Genomic DNA, 16,472 nt, shown 5'->3' with positions numbered 1-16,472 from the left:
TTACTTGGGCAGGTACTGCCTGCTGTATAGAGATAAGCTCCTATCTGCTCACTGACTCAACAAACACGGATAAAGAATATTATTCAACTTAACGGACAAGAGACTGCCAATGCTGCTTAAAGTTTATTTTAATACTAAATTCAATTACTGAATTTCCTATTAGCCAACAATGCACTCAGTGGAAACTCTGAATTTCTGATCAATGTACAGATAAGTAAATGTGTCAGATTGATTTTTCCACAATGATTTAAGATAGATTTGTCTATCAGCTAAAACAAACAATTCATATCATATATTTAAAGTGCTTTTGGAAAAACATGAAAACATGAACATCTGCTCCCAAGTTACTAATTCACAACCACTTTTATTAATTCTTGACATAGTCAGTCTTATTTATTAAATAATTTTCAAAGCAATTCAGAGGCAGTTATTCACAGATCTGATATTCCTTCTGTTATTTCACACCAAAGCAAATGCCTCCTAGAAAAGGAGATGATGGGTAAATAATTTGCAGGCAGTCCCCAAATTACTAAACATTGTGTCTCAATTCTGTTTGCAAATTTTCTTGGACTGCATTTTCATTCCATGTTATAAGTAGTAAATAATTTCCTAACTTTTCTACAAAAGCTGGATTTCTCATGGTTCCTTACACAACACCAGTTGTCATTCATGTGCTTAGAATACATAAAAATGAAGGGGTTGTCTTATAATTCAAAGTGATACCTTACATAGAGGATTTATCCTTTCATTTAAATTTATAGTTTGGGACTTATAGATCATTGATCCCAGGAACAAAAAAAGTAGGTAGCTGTTCTGGTTTCAATTTCCTTAGAACATTCCCAGTGACTGGAGTTATGTAGGGCCTTCAGTTTTAACAGACAGCAACAGCAGGAAGATGGAGGGATATGGTGAAAGGAGATTTAGATACCTTCAGATGAGAATTATCATCATCATTTTTTTAGATAAGCAAACTAACTGAGGCTAAAATTTAAGAATTGCAATTCACCCAAGGTCATATTTCTTATAGTCCCTTGTGTGACAAGAATACAAGTCAAAGTTTCTCCAAATCTCAGTTTCTAGATTAAGCAGACTTAGAGGTATTCCAGTTCCCCCTAAAACTGGTAGAATGGCACAGCCTCCAAAGCACACCAGAATGCAGGCAAAAATGTTTTTACAGCCAACCAACCAAAAAAAACCTTACATAACTGTACTCAAAACCAACATTTGGGAAGGTAAGAAGAGAGGACTACCAATTAAAATTTCTTTTTTTTCCCAAAGCACTACTATTTCTTAATCCATCAATATGCCTATAGTTCTAGTTAAGTGATTATCTAGCATTAGCAATTAGCTTTCCGTCTTTATTTTGTTGAAACTGCCTTTACTACATATTCCTACACAACAGATCTAAATGTCGATTCAGTCCACCACCATTTGCTAGCTGTGTGGCCTTGAATAAGCTTCTTAACCTCTATGTGCCTCAGTTTCTTCAACCAAAAATAGAGAATAACGCATGGCTGCAGGACCAAAGTGCATGAGAGGGAATCCTGGTAAGGGCTGACTATAGTGACTAGCAAACAGGCAGAAAATAAACAGTAGCCCATACCTCTCTTCAAGCTTCAGATGAATGTTTCTATCTCTCTGCTGTATCTCTTTTTTCTATCTTCAACCTTGGTGTCTTAAAGGCAATTCACATTTACCATATCTACAAAGAATACAGTATTCTTCTGCCTCAAATCTTTTCTTCTCTAATATTCTTCATCTCTGAAACAATATCACCTACCCAACAACCAGGTGATCACCACACCATGAAATGTTTGCCAGTGTTGAATCAAAGTGAACAGTAAGCAGGTGCTCATTGTACTATTCTTTCGACTTTTCCATAGGTTGGAAATGGCTGAAGATAAAAACTTGAGAAAAATACATCTAGTATACACATCAAATTACAGCCACATTAGATTAGTAGCTGACATAACACGTTCGTTTTCTAACACTTTATTTAAGTCTTTTTACCCAATACTCTCTAATCTGTCTGAATCTCCTTGGGTAGTTGGGACAAGCTTATTCTGAAGGAGCAACCCAAATGCTTTTGATCTGGTGCTGGCCAACCCCTAACTCACCCTTGAGAAACACTATAATAGGCTGTGAACTTAAAAGCAGGAACTGTATTTTACTTAGCTCTTTATTCTCAGAAGTCAGACCAGAACCAAATGAATCCAGTAAGTATTTGGTCACTGTTGAACAAGTGGCTTCTCAAGCTCCTGTTTCTTCCCTTATCCTAACCGTCTCCATGCATCTTTCTATTGAGTTGGGAAGGAAGGGGAATAAACGAACATGCCTCAATAGCTTTACCTCAAAACATACTCAAATTACATTTAATACACTCAAAATTATATTCACTTGGATTAAAAGTAACATCGTGAATCATGATTATAGTGTCAACGATAAAGGAAACAAATATGACAATGTGAAACACAAACCACTACTAAAAATCAGTTTTATGTTTTAATTAAACTGAAACATATTTTCTCTTTCATCTGCAGAAAGTAAACAACCCCTGCAAATAATCTCCTTACTGAAACAGAGCTCAACTAAATCATGTACCAAAACAGACTGGCAAATAGTTCTACTAAAGGTTAAAAAAAAAAAAAAAAAAAGTTTGTTTCTTTTAGAATCCATTATGCTCCTTCCTGTGTGCAATATTTTTCTATGCATGCTAAAGAAAAAACTTATAAAAGCAAAGGGTGTGGTACTATATGCCAAAGTTCAAATTTCATGTACTATGTCCAAAACAGTGTCCATTATAAAGAGGCTAGCAACAGTTCAAAAAAAAGTTCCTTCCCACAAATTGTAATACAAGGCAAACACGATGACAAAAATCTGCTATAAGACTACCAAAATATTTATGTTATCTTTGAGCTATGGTGTAGGGTAAGAATAAGCTTTAGGAGGTTATTTGATACACAGGAATGCAGGAAATGTGTTCCAAAATGGTGATGCAAACTAAATATTTTCCAAACTATATTCTTTGATTTCATTTAGCACCTCTTACATCAAGTGTTACCCTGGACTTTACTGGAATACAGAAGACCAGACCTTGCCCTCAAAGGACTCACAACTTGGTATGGGTGACAGACAAATAAAGGACAATTCCAATACAGTGGGATAACTGCAATGACAGATCTAAGTGTGTCTATTCAAACTCAAAGAAGAGACTTTTACCTAGGTGGAGAGGAAGAATAAGTGGAACGAAGTGTAATGGAAGGTATCAAGCTCCAAAACCAAACTGGATTAACAGTAGTACATGCAGTATGTTAGCATCTGAGTCTCAATGGAAAAGGAAAAAGTGGTAGAAGAGTCAGCCAACTGCAATAAAGAGGATAATCATTATCTATCTCTGCCAACCATAAGCCTGTGTTAAATCTACTTTGTAGAGCAAGGATTAAATGCAAGGCTCAGGTCGATGCCACAGGGCTACACATCAACTCTCCCGGTTCACTATGGCAAGGGGAGAGAAGGATAAGGAGGGCATGCCAGGTAGGAGAAAAACTAGGTGCACAGGCAAGGAGTCATAAAGGAACTGGCATATCTTAAGGCTGCTTTTTTCCCCTAAAGGTATCCTCTAACAGTTAAGCAATATGCACTGTTTTATTTCTGCATTCATTGAAATATATACTCTAAAGCAAGTATTACATATTCAGCACATTAACACCATTCCAAGCTCACTTTCAAAATGTTTCATTTCAAACCTACACTTGGCATTCATGATGAAAACTGTCTGGTATCTAGAAAACAGAAAGGCAATTTTAAGTAAGCAAAGAATACACATCTGAAACAGACAAATTATTAAATTATGTAGCATACTGTGCAAGAGATTAGTATTTTGATGGTTAAAGCTTATTTTTCAGTACTCAATACCCATGTGTAACTTGGACAGATTCAGGCAGGGGGCTGTTAGTCCTTGGCAGGTGGACAAGTATAAGGATGTTAAGACGATAGACTAACACAGCACCTTCAGAAGGATAGCAATTGCTCCACCTTCTTCTCCTTGTCCACTATCTTTTATAAACTTATTAACAGCTGAAGTTAAAAATGCTAAATATAAGAGTAAGATAATCCATACGATAAAAAAGTGAATTTAACTGTGAATTTGCCCCTGCTCCCCAAACAAAGTGGTATCTAACAAAGGAAAGGTGACGATTAAAATACAGAAAGTTTTTAAGAAAAGATACATTAAAAATGACCTTATAGTCAAAGACGTTCTCCTATCAGAAAGATAGTATGGTAAAGTGTACAAAACACATTTTGGGAGCAAGGCTGGCTTCCCTTCCTGCCTTTTCTAACGAGCCAAGCATCAAAGTCCTCATCCCTAAACTGAGAAGATTTAGCACCACAAGACCTCCATGGTCCCTTCCAGCCCTGAAACAAATCCTTAACCTTAATCTTTAAATTGACAACTTTTGTTTACCAGAGTAGGGAAAGGGGGAGGCAGGAAACATTCTCAGTTGTAAAGATAACTTTTCTGTTTTATGAAGTGTATCTTTTAAGTATTCATAATATTTTTCTCCCATATTATAATCACTATGAACCGGACGAATCCAAGGTAACTTTGTACTGCTTCTGATCTTCGATCCCCCTTAACAAACACTTGGAATTCCTTTACCACAGAAATGTTTTATACTTCAGCTATATAAAGCTCAAAGTAAAGAAAAGCAAACAGGAGTTCCTTATTACATATTACTCCCTATAGATATCTTACATATCATGAACCAAATGTTTTTATGGTACGAATTTTCAATGCAATTTTGTTGTAGTAATTGGTACAAATTTCAACATTGAGAGTACAGGTTGCTCAATAGCTACAAGACATTTTCTCAAAACCAAATATGATACATATAACACCATAACTGTTACTAATGAAATACAGAATGATCTATGGCTACAATAACTCACCAAAACATTTCAAAATGAAGCAGATATCATGAGAAGTAAATCTCACAAAATGAAAATTACTAAAATTTTCAAAGTATTATTTTAACACAGACAGTCCACTCCAAAATAAAACTGACCATAAAAACCAAAACACTTACATTAAATTAAGGATTGCTATTGTTACTAATCTCAGACAGGTTTTCATTTACAGTTGCTATTTCCACCATAAGTCTTTCTAAAATCATTACCACTTCTCTAGCTTTAAAATAGTTTTTATTATTATTATTATTATTTATTATCACAATTGTGAGAGATTTTTAGTCTAGAATAAAACCAGTTCTTTCTGGATAAAGCTTACATAATCATGTAAAAATAATTACATTTAATTCATGTAAAAAATTAATTACATTTAATTGAAGTAATAATTAGCACTATTCTTAAAAGAGATACTGGTTGAGAGAATCATCTAGTATATTAAACATTCAACAAGTAAATAAATGCAAATTCTGTACATTCCTTGGCATTAAAGAAGTATCATTTGGTTTCTGGCAATGGATATCATTACAGATCAAATTACACCACAAAAAATTCCTGAGGTACTATCCAAATGCTTTTGACAGGTCTAAGCTCTTCCATATTTAAGCCACAACTCTTCAAGGCCTCTGAATCAGAATAATTTATTAGCTGTAGGGCATGAGACATCTACCAGCCTTGAAGGTATCACAGAGAAGGGACTATGTCTGAATTGTTCACCACTGTGTTCCCAACACCTAGCACACAATAAATGTTCAATAAAATCCCACTGGATGGCGACTACTTTTGTTAAACAGGCTACTGACTGTTTTGTTTCTCTGACATTTTCAGTTTAATGTTTATTTTTTATCATTGGAATCAGGTTATGTACCATTACTTAACACAAATCTAGAGTTTCTATCCTACACACTCTTAAAAATGTACAGACAGATATGAGAGTGATACATTAAAGTATATAAATAACACATTTAGTCAAATGAGTGGGATCCTTTTTGAAAACAACAGGTCATGTTGTGTCTGGAGGCTACCAACAGCCCTACAATTGTAACACTGCTACAGGCCACAAGGAAGGGACAACCAAGTGTGAATCTCTATTCTGCCCCCTTGGCCTATATATATATACACATATATATGATTCATATATATATGATTTACAGGCAGATGTTTTCAAAATATAGTTGCAGACCTTTGAGAGTCTTCACAATCTGGCAGGTAACCTAAAGGCCAATCAAAACACACACTGGAATCATATATAATAATGTCTTCAGGCTTCTTGCTACAATAAAAAAATAAACTAACATTTTAAAAATATTTAAGGCAAAATGCTATGCAACACTGAGACTTGGTGGGAGAGGAGGGGAGCAGCAGGGCAGGAAAAGCAACAACAGGAATGGAGACTCCATCAAAGTTTAAATTGTGACTCAAATTTGAAAAATACTGGTGAATTGCATCTTCTGGGCCATAGTTTTTATTAGCCATCTAATAACTAGATAATCAAATATGAATTCTAGATTTAAAAAAATAGTTCCTAATACATGCCAGGAAACTACACTTTTTTCTATATTTCCACTAGGTAAAAAAATGAATTACATTTTTTAAAGCTTAAAAAAAACTTTTTTAAAGTTTTAAAATAATTTTGGATTACACGCATAATTTTTCTAAGAATTATTCAACACTTTAGCTTTTAAAAAAACTCTCGTTTTAATAGACAGCTCAGTTTGTCTTTACATTAATAAAGTTTATAAACTTTTAAGAAGCTCAATAAAACTTTTCTTAATTTCAAAAAAAAAAAAAACAGAATCTTCCAGTCCTATTACCCAGAGACAATCACTATTAATATTTTAGCTGTAGCTTAAATCAAAATTTGTGTATATATACATTTGCTATTTTCTGAGAGGACCGGAGCATTTAATTTCTCAAAGAGGACAATGAATGAAAAACTGAACCACAGTTCTGGTCCAAGACCCCCATTTTACAGACGACAAAACTGAGGCTCAGAGAGGCAAACTGACTTGCCCAATGATACACAGACAGCAAACGAAAGAACCCCGAGCAGAATGTAACATCTCCCATTTTTTAAGCAAACATTTTTTACTTAAAATTAGTTCATTGCTTTAACTGGTATGTGTACAAATACAGGGGAAGGATGTGGTGGTGGGATACATGTATATCCGAAACACAAGGGGCATTTCAGCTACCCTTGATGACTGAATTGATGTTAGCCAGGCAGATTAGATGTTCGGGGGAGGCTGGTGAGAACTGGGAAATAGATGGCACCTCAACTACAAGGGAGATGAGGGAACAGGAAAGTAGGGGATAAAACCAAATAGGAGCCTGGAGACCTTGAAAGAGTTTAGATTTTACCTAAAGGAGATGAAGAAACCTTTTCTCGTTTTAGAGAGATCACTGTTGTGGCACAGAGGAACAGTAAGAAAAAAGGAATGAAACCAGAGCAGCAACAGTGGGGAAATAAAGAAGAGAAGGAGCAGGAGAGGTTAAAATCAACAGGCTATTCAATAAGAAAAGAGAGTAAGGAGTGTAGGATAACTTAGACTGGCATTAGGATTCTAGAACAACTGAGAATGGTGTTGCCATTCACAAGATCTGAAATATATTTTAAATTGCTAACAAAATGCTTCACTGTAGATTCCCAGCTATCGGTTTGAGAGAATAATTCAATTTTCAACCAAAAGTGACAATATAGGAGTGAGAAATGGAAAGAAAAAAGAAACAAAAGAAATGTTGACCTGTTAATGAAAAGCCAGGTTCTAAAAGCACACCAGGCAAGAAACTGAAGTCTTGCCAATAAAACACCTGTACAAGAAGTCTTTCTGAAAAAGATTTTAATTTCAGAAACCATTTTGAAAACCTACAAAGAGAGAGACTGTATCATGTTGTTTTCTAAATTATTGCTATATAAATATTTCTGACATAGACACAAATTTAAGTGGAAAGCACAGCAAATAATGCCAATCAAATTTCACAATACAAATAACTGGCTAGGTACCACAGGAAAGCAAATTGCATGGTGGAATAACAAAGCTTAAGTGGGAAGACTTTGATGGACACCTAAGATATTATTCATCTCTAAAAGGAAAATCCAATCTTCAACTCAGCCCTAGGAAAAGATTCCATAGGCCATTGTATCATAGTTGAACCACTTTAATTTCTAGAAAGATTATCACAATAAAATTTCAACCTAATTGCATTAGTTCTTTTTTTCATAACAAATTAAAAAAAAATCTTAAGTTATACATTCTATTAACTAGTTAAGGTAATCATCTCTAAAACAGATTCTACTTCCCTCACACAACATATACATTTCAAATCTGAAATAAAAAATGTAGGCCACCAATGGTGGCAGCCAAGTTTCTCATTGTTGGAGAGAAAAGTGAACCCATAAACACATTATGATAACAAAATGTTTATGAAATACTTTGCCAAAAGTTCATCAGAGATTATCAGCAACAAACGTCACCTAATACCAATATGAGCTTAACAAAAATTTTTAATAAATCAACTGTGATTGAAAAATGTGACAAAACTGAACAATAAAAATTCCTATGATAATAATGAGAATGAGAAATACAAGTTTAAAAAAGAAACTAAACTCTCCAGAAGGAAGGTGAGAAAAAACATTTACTCTTTTGAAACCGAAGCACAACTTTTTTAATAGTGTTTCCATAATTTAGCATCCTGAGAGTCAAATGTCCCTTATAAAAGCATTTCCCATGTATCTCAAGCTCACTTCTTTAGTTCCCAATCTTCTTCTCCAGCATTAAAAAAAAAAACTAAAACCTTAAAAAATGTGTTATATATTTCTAAACTTTCTTAAATAGAGCATATTGGAACCTTTTCTTGAGTGTGGCATCATTAAAAATATAGTTATCCTCTCAAGGGTAATGAGGTACATAAAGCTATTTCAATTCACCCTGTACAAATTGGCTAGCCTGCTTTGGTTGAGTCTGCTTGCAAAGTTTTTATTCTCTCCTTCACCATCAAGCCGCTAGCTGTCACTTCTCACCACTGTCAAACATTTGTCTCTAACAGCTCATCACCTCTTGTTTGGATTCCTAAAAAACCCTTTTAATTTGATAGGAACTCGAATATTAAAACTTATCAGAACTATGTTTAAAATCAAGTGGAAACACAAATGAGTGAAATGCATGAGAATGAAAGCATCGATTTTATGGGGCATTTTGAAATGGTTCAATCTTACGTATTTTTGTGTTTACTTCTTTACTTCTCTCAGGAGTTCCAAATTTGAAAAATTTTCCTGGAAAACTGAACTCCAAATAAACTCCAGGTAAAGCATTATTCTACTAATCTTTCTAAACATAAAAGTTCTTATTAAAACTGAAATTTTTGCACCTTCACACTCAGATTTGAATAACAGATATTTATGATATTTCGGCATTTAGCACAAAAAATATGTAGTACACTGAATGTCTGCCACTTAAGTTGTATTAGAGTTGAAACCGTTTCCTCAAACTATTAAAATATTATATTTGTCTAATATTGCAATTAGTTTCAAATTTTAACCTAACAGTTTTATTATGCTTTTCTACTATGATTTCACTAGAACCACAAACTGACAGACACACAAAAGGCATGTCCTTCATGCCAAATTACACTCATGCTAACAGCAAATGGCCAGGTAATTACAAGGTGAGACTCCAACCATGAGATGAACTCATCAGCCTATTTCCTGAAGGACATACATATACTGGATTATACAGAAATTTTTATTTCAAAATTAGGCTATCCTGATTTGTTTTTCAGATTCACTATTTTCATTTCATCTACTTTCAACTAATTTTTGGAATTATTTTAGTTTTTATTCTTAAGCCTTGAAGTGATATTGGGTGGTTAACCCATCATTACAGTAAACTGAAATCACTAGTAGTTAACAAAATTTACTTATTTGATATTAAGTCCACATCGAAATATACTAGGATTGTTTTATATTAGGAAAAAAGAACATGAATATTAATATAAACCTTAATATATAAAAATTGGTGGTATAATTCATTTATAACTGACCACCCCCCAAAAAAAACGGCAGAAATGAGGTAAATTAAGGAACAACAAATTAATGTGATTTTTATGTGATTTAGAGATAACCCAGAACCAGCTCTGTGTTCTTAATTTAAAAAAAAAAAACAATGAAATCTTGCAAAATCTAGCAAAATACCCCCAAGAGCAACGCCACATTAAAACAGAAACAAAATAAGAAACATTTGTTGGATTCCAGTATTAAATGTCATTTCTGGAAATACTAGTTACCACAGAACTAAACACCTCAGTTAATATGAAACCTCACTGCAAAAAATTCCATTTTAATATTTCCTAAAGACAAAATAAGATTTAATAACGAATCAGGTGTATTTCATAATTGTTAAATTTTATAAAATATCCACTATAGTAACTGATTCTGATTTCTACTGACCCCTGGATAGGATTACAATTCTTAAAGGACCAACTCTCCTGATTCTCTGTGGAGGGCAGGTGAACATTTTTAGTGGCCGGAGGGGTTTACATTACCCATGTAAAGAACAATGAAGAATTCTGACAGTGGGGGTGCTTAAACATCAGGATAAGTTATTTCAAGCAGTTGTGAGATCTCACTCTCTTTAATAATAGAACAGACTCTTATCTGACTTGGAATGGTTCTGAAGTAATGCTATTCAAAAATCAAAACTGGAGAGTTTCTCAAAGTCCCTTCCAGACCAAGAATTATACATTTGTCTACATCTAACCACATACTAGTAACAACGAAACAATTTTTCTGCAAAGTACTACCTATTCCTAATTGAAGGATATTAAAGAGGTGCTTTTCTATGCAGATCCATGTGCTTTGCTAGATCTGGGTCTTCTGTATTATCATTGCTTCTACTGAACCAGATGTCCATTGCTTTTACTTCCCAAATTTTAATTTTTAAAAGAAATCCTAATTATAGCAGAGCCCCAAATTACTAAACTGATTTACCTAACTAGCTACATGACCTTGGGAAGACGCTTCTTGTAAAATGAGAGGTTGGGAATAAGATCCACTAGAATGTAACCTCCATGTTCTGTTTACCACCATACTCGCAAGGCCCTGGAATATGGAGGGCACTAAATGTTTACTGAATGAAAGCATCACTCCTGTTCCAAAACTACAAATATAAAACAAACTCAATCACTTTTTCTTTTTTAACAAATTAGATTTTAATGTGTGTTCCCAAACATTTTTAGAGGACACTGAAACAGAAATTTCCTATGCAGCAAATATGAATTTATATAATCTAAAATAAGGTAATCATTTTTAGAAATAAAAAGGGCAAATTATACTATGTCTGAAAACCTTTACCCAGTCTTTTTACACTTCCTTTTTCTTCATCCCCTTTAACCCTATGTCCTGTTCCTTTTTTCTCTGAAGGGAGGCAGCTGTAGAGAAAAAAAGCTCTGGACTCTAGTAAAAGGGACTGAGTTTTAGCCCCACCTCTTCAAATAAGTGGCTCTGTGGGGGCAAGCCACTTCCCCTTTGGAGCCTGAAGGGTTCCATTTGTAAAACAAGGGTGCTGAACCAATTATGAATTTCTAAAGTTTTCTGCTTTATACATCTATCATTCTCCTTTCATTCTACCCATTATTCTATTGCTAATGCCTTGATTCAGTGCTCACCACATCATTCCTAGACTTTGACAAATGTCTCTTTCCCTCTTTATTTTTCCATTTTATCCATACTTCTCTCAAACGAATCCAATCCTAAAACTATGAGTAGAGCAGACTGAAAAAAGCACACTGGCTTTGAAGCCAGAGAGCCTTGGATTCAAGTTCAGGCTCTGAAACTAACTAATCGTATCTCTGAAATAGTGATGCTATTAACTATCTCCCGGAGAATTAAATAAAATGTATAAGGCACCCTAAGCAGTGCCTGACACACTGGTAGATGCCCAACAATAATTAGCACTTTTCCCTATTTCCCAAGATCAAAAGCTCCAGTTTCCCATTGTCTATGGCAAGGATGATCAACAAGTTGTACAGGTGGCATGCAGGAAGATTTTTAACACCACAGGGGCAAAAACTGAGTCAAACGTTCTCACCAGACTCCCGTGTGTCAGCAAAGTGTCTGCCTGCATTTCTGCCAACGTGCTTCATGGGTAAAAGCAGCCTCAGTCATCAGTCCCTCTTGTACTCTCAAAAGTAAATGAGGCAGTCTCCCCTAGGTCAAATCCACAAGTCAAGAGGAAATATATGAAGACTAAGTTGGCTTTTACTTGAAAGCAAACTCCACAGCCTGCCATTCATGTCAAATAAGCCACTCCCAACTCTTTATACTTAAATGCACCAGCAATAAACTAATGTTAACATAACACCATGCACTATAATTTAATTAGATTTGTCAATCATGGGAAATTAAAAGGAGGACAAACTGGGCTTTGTAAAGTTACAGAAGCTACCTTCAGAAAAACAGAATGGCTTTTTTCTTGATTTCTAAACTGGATGGAATGAGAGGGGCTGGAAAAGAGAAGCTCATTTCTTAAAGTTACTTAAGTACAGTTAATTAACTATGTAGGGGTTAAAAAAAAAAATCCCAAACTAGGAATCACAACAATATTTACTTCCATATACTAGTCAATGATACAGCTGAGTCAATGATACAACAGAGGACAATCTATCAAATGTGTGAAAATCTGGAGACCCAAGAAAGCTTGTGAAGAAAGGTAACTTTTTTTTTGAAGTGCTACCCTATTTTTCAAGCTACTTCTGCCATAACAACTGCTGCAAAAGCACATAATTCAAAGGATGTAACCTAACACAGGAAAAATCCTTTCAGAAAGTTTAGCTTCATTAAGAATTATCCAAATTCATACCTCTATTTAAAAATACAAATCCACTAATTTGAGCTCTGGGCTCTTCTGTGATCAGGCCAAGCTACTCAAGTGGACCCTTGAAATGCACTTTCCAATGAATCTGACCCAAATTCCTGCTTCAAGCTGCTATTTTTCTGCAAGGTAATTTTATTCACTAGCGCTATTACTTCTGGCTAATCTTTTGTCTTTATACTAGTAAAAGTCCTTTTTCTTCCCATGTTCTTTGTTCATATCCCAAACTAAACAGGCCTAGCTTTCTCTACCTAGACTTGAGATCTGATCAAGGCCGTTGGCCTCCATCACCTTTTTCAACAGACTGTTCTCCCACTCCCATTTTATTTGACCTTTTCCCTCTTGTTCTGCATATCACCTCCAGTAGGACTATAATCCCTCTCCCAGGTCTAACTTTTCCTCCTCCCTGACTGTATCTGTGACCAATACTCCGCTCATCCTAACGTGATCCCCCTCATCCTCCAATTCCAGTCACCACCACTGCCTAGTCCCTCCTCAGATGTGATTCCTGTCCAGGCCTCTTACCCTAACCTCTCTGTCCAATCCCTACTGCTTTTATACCTGATCTTATTAAAGCTGCCACCCCTCCCACCCACCCCCACCCAGAACGTATTGCAGCTGGGACCTCTCCCCACCTTAAATCAAGTTCTGTTATTCCCTGCCCCTGCCCAGACCCTCTTCGTTTTAGACCCTGCTCAAACTCCCCTCTTTCTGATCCTTGGTTAAAATCCAAACCTCATTCCTAAACCCAGCAGTTTTCCTCTGACCCCACCGAAGGCCACTACTCTGGTTGGCCCACCCCACTTTTTCTCAGACTCTGAACCTGGTGCCTCCCCTCATCTTACACTTAAACCTGGTGCCACGAAATCTCCAAGCCCAGCCTCGTCTGTTAGTACCCCATTTCTGACCCTACCCCACTCCCCACCCACCCCGGTAATAAACGAGTCTTCCTATCACACACGCCAGGCTAAATAAAGTCTTCCTCCATCTCTGATGCTAACCTTGTACCCTCCTCCCCAAACCCGATCCTAGCCTTGGCCAGTTCGTTTGGCGTGCTCAGACCCCAGCCTAGGAGACCCCTCCCATATCCCGACCCTAACTTCCATTCGGACCCCTCCTGGGTGGATCTCTCTCCCCACGTGACCCCATTCCGGTGACACCCCCCCCCTCCCCCCCGATGCAGACTGGAGCCCAGTGCTCCATTCTCTTTCTGGGTCTCCTCTATTATAACCCCCTCCCAATGCTTGCTCCCTGCTCCAAGGCCATGGGTGTGTCCCCTCCCCACGGAACTCCAACCCAGAGGCGTCTTGCGCCAGGGTAGCGTGTCGCCCCTTCCTCACCTCAGCGTCCACCACCTCATGGTAGGCGGGCGGGGGGTCGAAGCCGCCCCCGCCTCCACTGCTCCCGCCGCGGGAGGGGCCGCCGCCGCCCTCACCCCCGCCGTCACCCCGCGGGCCCCCGCCAGGCCCGGGGCTGGGGCCGCCGCCGCTGTCCATGGGCTCGTAGCCACCGTAGTCCAGGCCCGGCCGCTCGTTGGTGAGCAGTGCCACGGCCTCGTTGATGTCGTTCTTGGCCAGACGCAGGGCCTTGCGGATGGTGGCGGGGTCCGAAAAGCCCATGCACAGCAGTGTGGTCATGTGCTGCTCCTCCTCGGATTCCATGGCTCGGGCCTCCGGGCCGCGCCGGCCGGCAAGCGGCGAAGCTGCGGGTCCCCGGCCTCGCGGCCCTGCCTCCGCACCGCCCCCGCGCCCAGGCGGGTCCCTGTGCTGCTGCCCTGCGTGTTCCGCAGTCTTGGGGCCAGGTTGGGTGCGGGCGTGGGCGCCGCGAGCTGAACAAGAACAGTGGAGCGCTCAAGCGCGGCGGCCGCCCGGCCCAGCCCTGCGCGCCGCCATGTTGGCCTCCTCCCTCCCCTTTCCCCTCCTCCGGCTCCTCCTGGGGCCCGCTGGGCCGCGCCTCCGCTCCCGGAAGCGGCACGAGCCGCGGCGAGGCTCGCCGTTTACAAGCGAGGGATGGTACTGGGGTTTTGTGTTTCTCTTTTAGTAAGGTAAGCGAAGGGAAAGACTGCGCCGCGGAGCGTCTCTAGGGCGAAAGGGCAGCCGCGAGGCCCCAGCAGAGGCGCGGGAGGATCCTCTGTCGTCTCCGCCGCTCGCCCATTTCTCCAGCAACAGGTTCCCCCGGGAGCGGGAGGGGCTGGAGCCAAGTGCACCTCGCACAGTGCTTAATGTCGCTCAGCCCGCTCCGAGCCTACTCGAACCCCCCCGCCCCCGAGCCGTTCGGATCGAAATTCCCAGTCCTGACGGTGCTTGTATCCGCGCTCCCACCCCCGAACTTTCCCCGAGTCCCGACTGGACTCCCCGTCCTGGGCTTGCTCACCCCGGCGCGGCCCGAAATGCACCCCATCCTGAATGGGGTTCACTCAGCCGCGACTGTTCTCTACCTCCAACCCTGCCTGAAATGCACCGCAATTCTGAAGTAAATTAACCCTAATCCCATGGAAATTCACCCACAGCGCTGTCTGAAATGCACCGCAACACCAATTTATATTCTGTCCCCAAACCAGACGTATCGACCCACCCGAGCTGAAATTGACCTCCACATTCACCTAACCTAAATCCCTCCAGTCCTTACTGAAAAGACCCTAAACCTGTTGAAATTAATTTCTAACCCTTACTGAATTTTCCTTCTAACATAGACTGACCACCTGCCTCCACCAAACCTTACTGAAATCTACCAAACCGTTTCGCTGAAATTCTCTAAGCGTCTGAAATATGTTTTCTCAAACCGAACTCTAAATCTGAGTGCTCTATGAAAACCTCCAAAATCCCAGACTGCATCATCCCCCTTAGGCGACACTTACACACACCTCGGATTTCTACTCCCTTCCAGATGTTGACCCACCCACCCACGTCTCTACTGCAGTCTTTGGCTCCGAGTTCCCCTTGTTCCTGCCTTTTGGGGGACATCGCACGCCTGTTTGTTTTTATCTTTGAGCATTCCTCTTCCCCCCCTTTTTAAAGGACTGCTTGCTTTGCTTTCTCTTTCCACCTTTAGCATTAGAGTTCTAGGGCCATATATTACGTTCTAGGGCCATATTTATAGATCAACCAATCCTCTAAGTCCTGGCCCTTGCTATTTTTCCTCCTTCATTTCCTTCAATTCATGCTTCTCCTAGGTTCTTTTCCCACTTTCCCTGGATCCTGATGCCTTTTCCTTATCTCACTTCATACTTTCTTAGTCCATCTCCTAAACCCTCACCCTGGCTTCTTACTGAACCTGAAGTCTACTAAATAATCTTTCTCTCTCATCCCAACAAATCCCTCATGTTGCCAACCCGACAATCACTAAGATCTCCACAGACCCCAAATTTTAAATTAGTGGCAGTACCCAGAAATTTTCTCTGCACTCTATCTGTTAGCATCCTCTTCCCTGGACCATGAACCCTTCTTGCCTAGTAACCTGTTTCTTATGTTTATAAACACCAGTAATGTGATTTACAGGGTGAATTTATCACTGCTGTTTATATGAAGTAACTATATCCGTCTCACTAATTGAAGACTGGATTATAGGTTAAAGACTGCCTAGTATACTAACGAAGTAAAGAATCTTAATCTGTGAATGAAAATTACAAAAAATTGTCTT

General features: G+C 38.9%; 1 protein-coding gene across 2 annotated transcripts in view; it reads right to left on the bottom strand.

Annotated features, from left to right (window-relative positions):
* Positions 1–14,720, bottom strand: part of USP24 (ubiquitin specific peptidase 24) — a 153,859-nt gene extending 139,139 nt beyond the window's left edge. For both annotated transcript variants that reach the window (XM_037827113.1, XM_037827114.1), the window contains exon 1: positions 14,174–14,720. In XM_037827113.1, coding sequence (XP_037683041.1) covers positions 14,174–14,494 — 321 coding nt within the window. In that variant the 5' untranslated portion in view covers positions 14,495–14,720. The remainder of the gene's footprint in view (positions 1–14,173) is intronic.
* Positions 14,721–16,472: the final 1,752 nt, after the last annotated feature.

The sequence above is a fragment of the Choloepus didactylus genome, chromosome 2 (assembly GCF_015220235.1).
Source record: "Choloepus didactylus isolate mChoDid1 chromosome 2, mChoDid1.pri, whole genome shotgun sequence".
Taxonomy (NCBI): Eukaryota; Metazoa; Chordata; class Mammalia; order Pilosa; family Megalonychidae; genus Choloepus; species Choloepus didactylus.
Note: the sequence above shows the minus strand (reverse complement) of the source record. Positions and strands in the feature narration are given on the sequence as shown.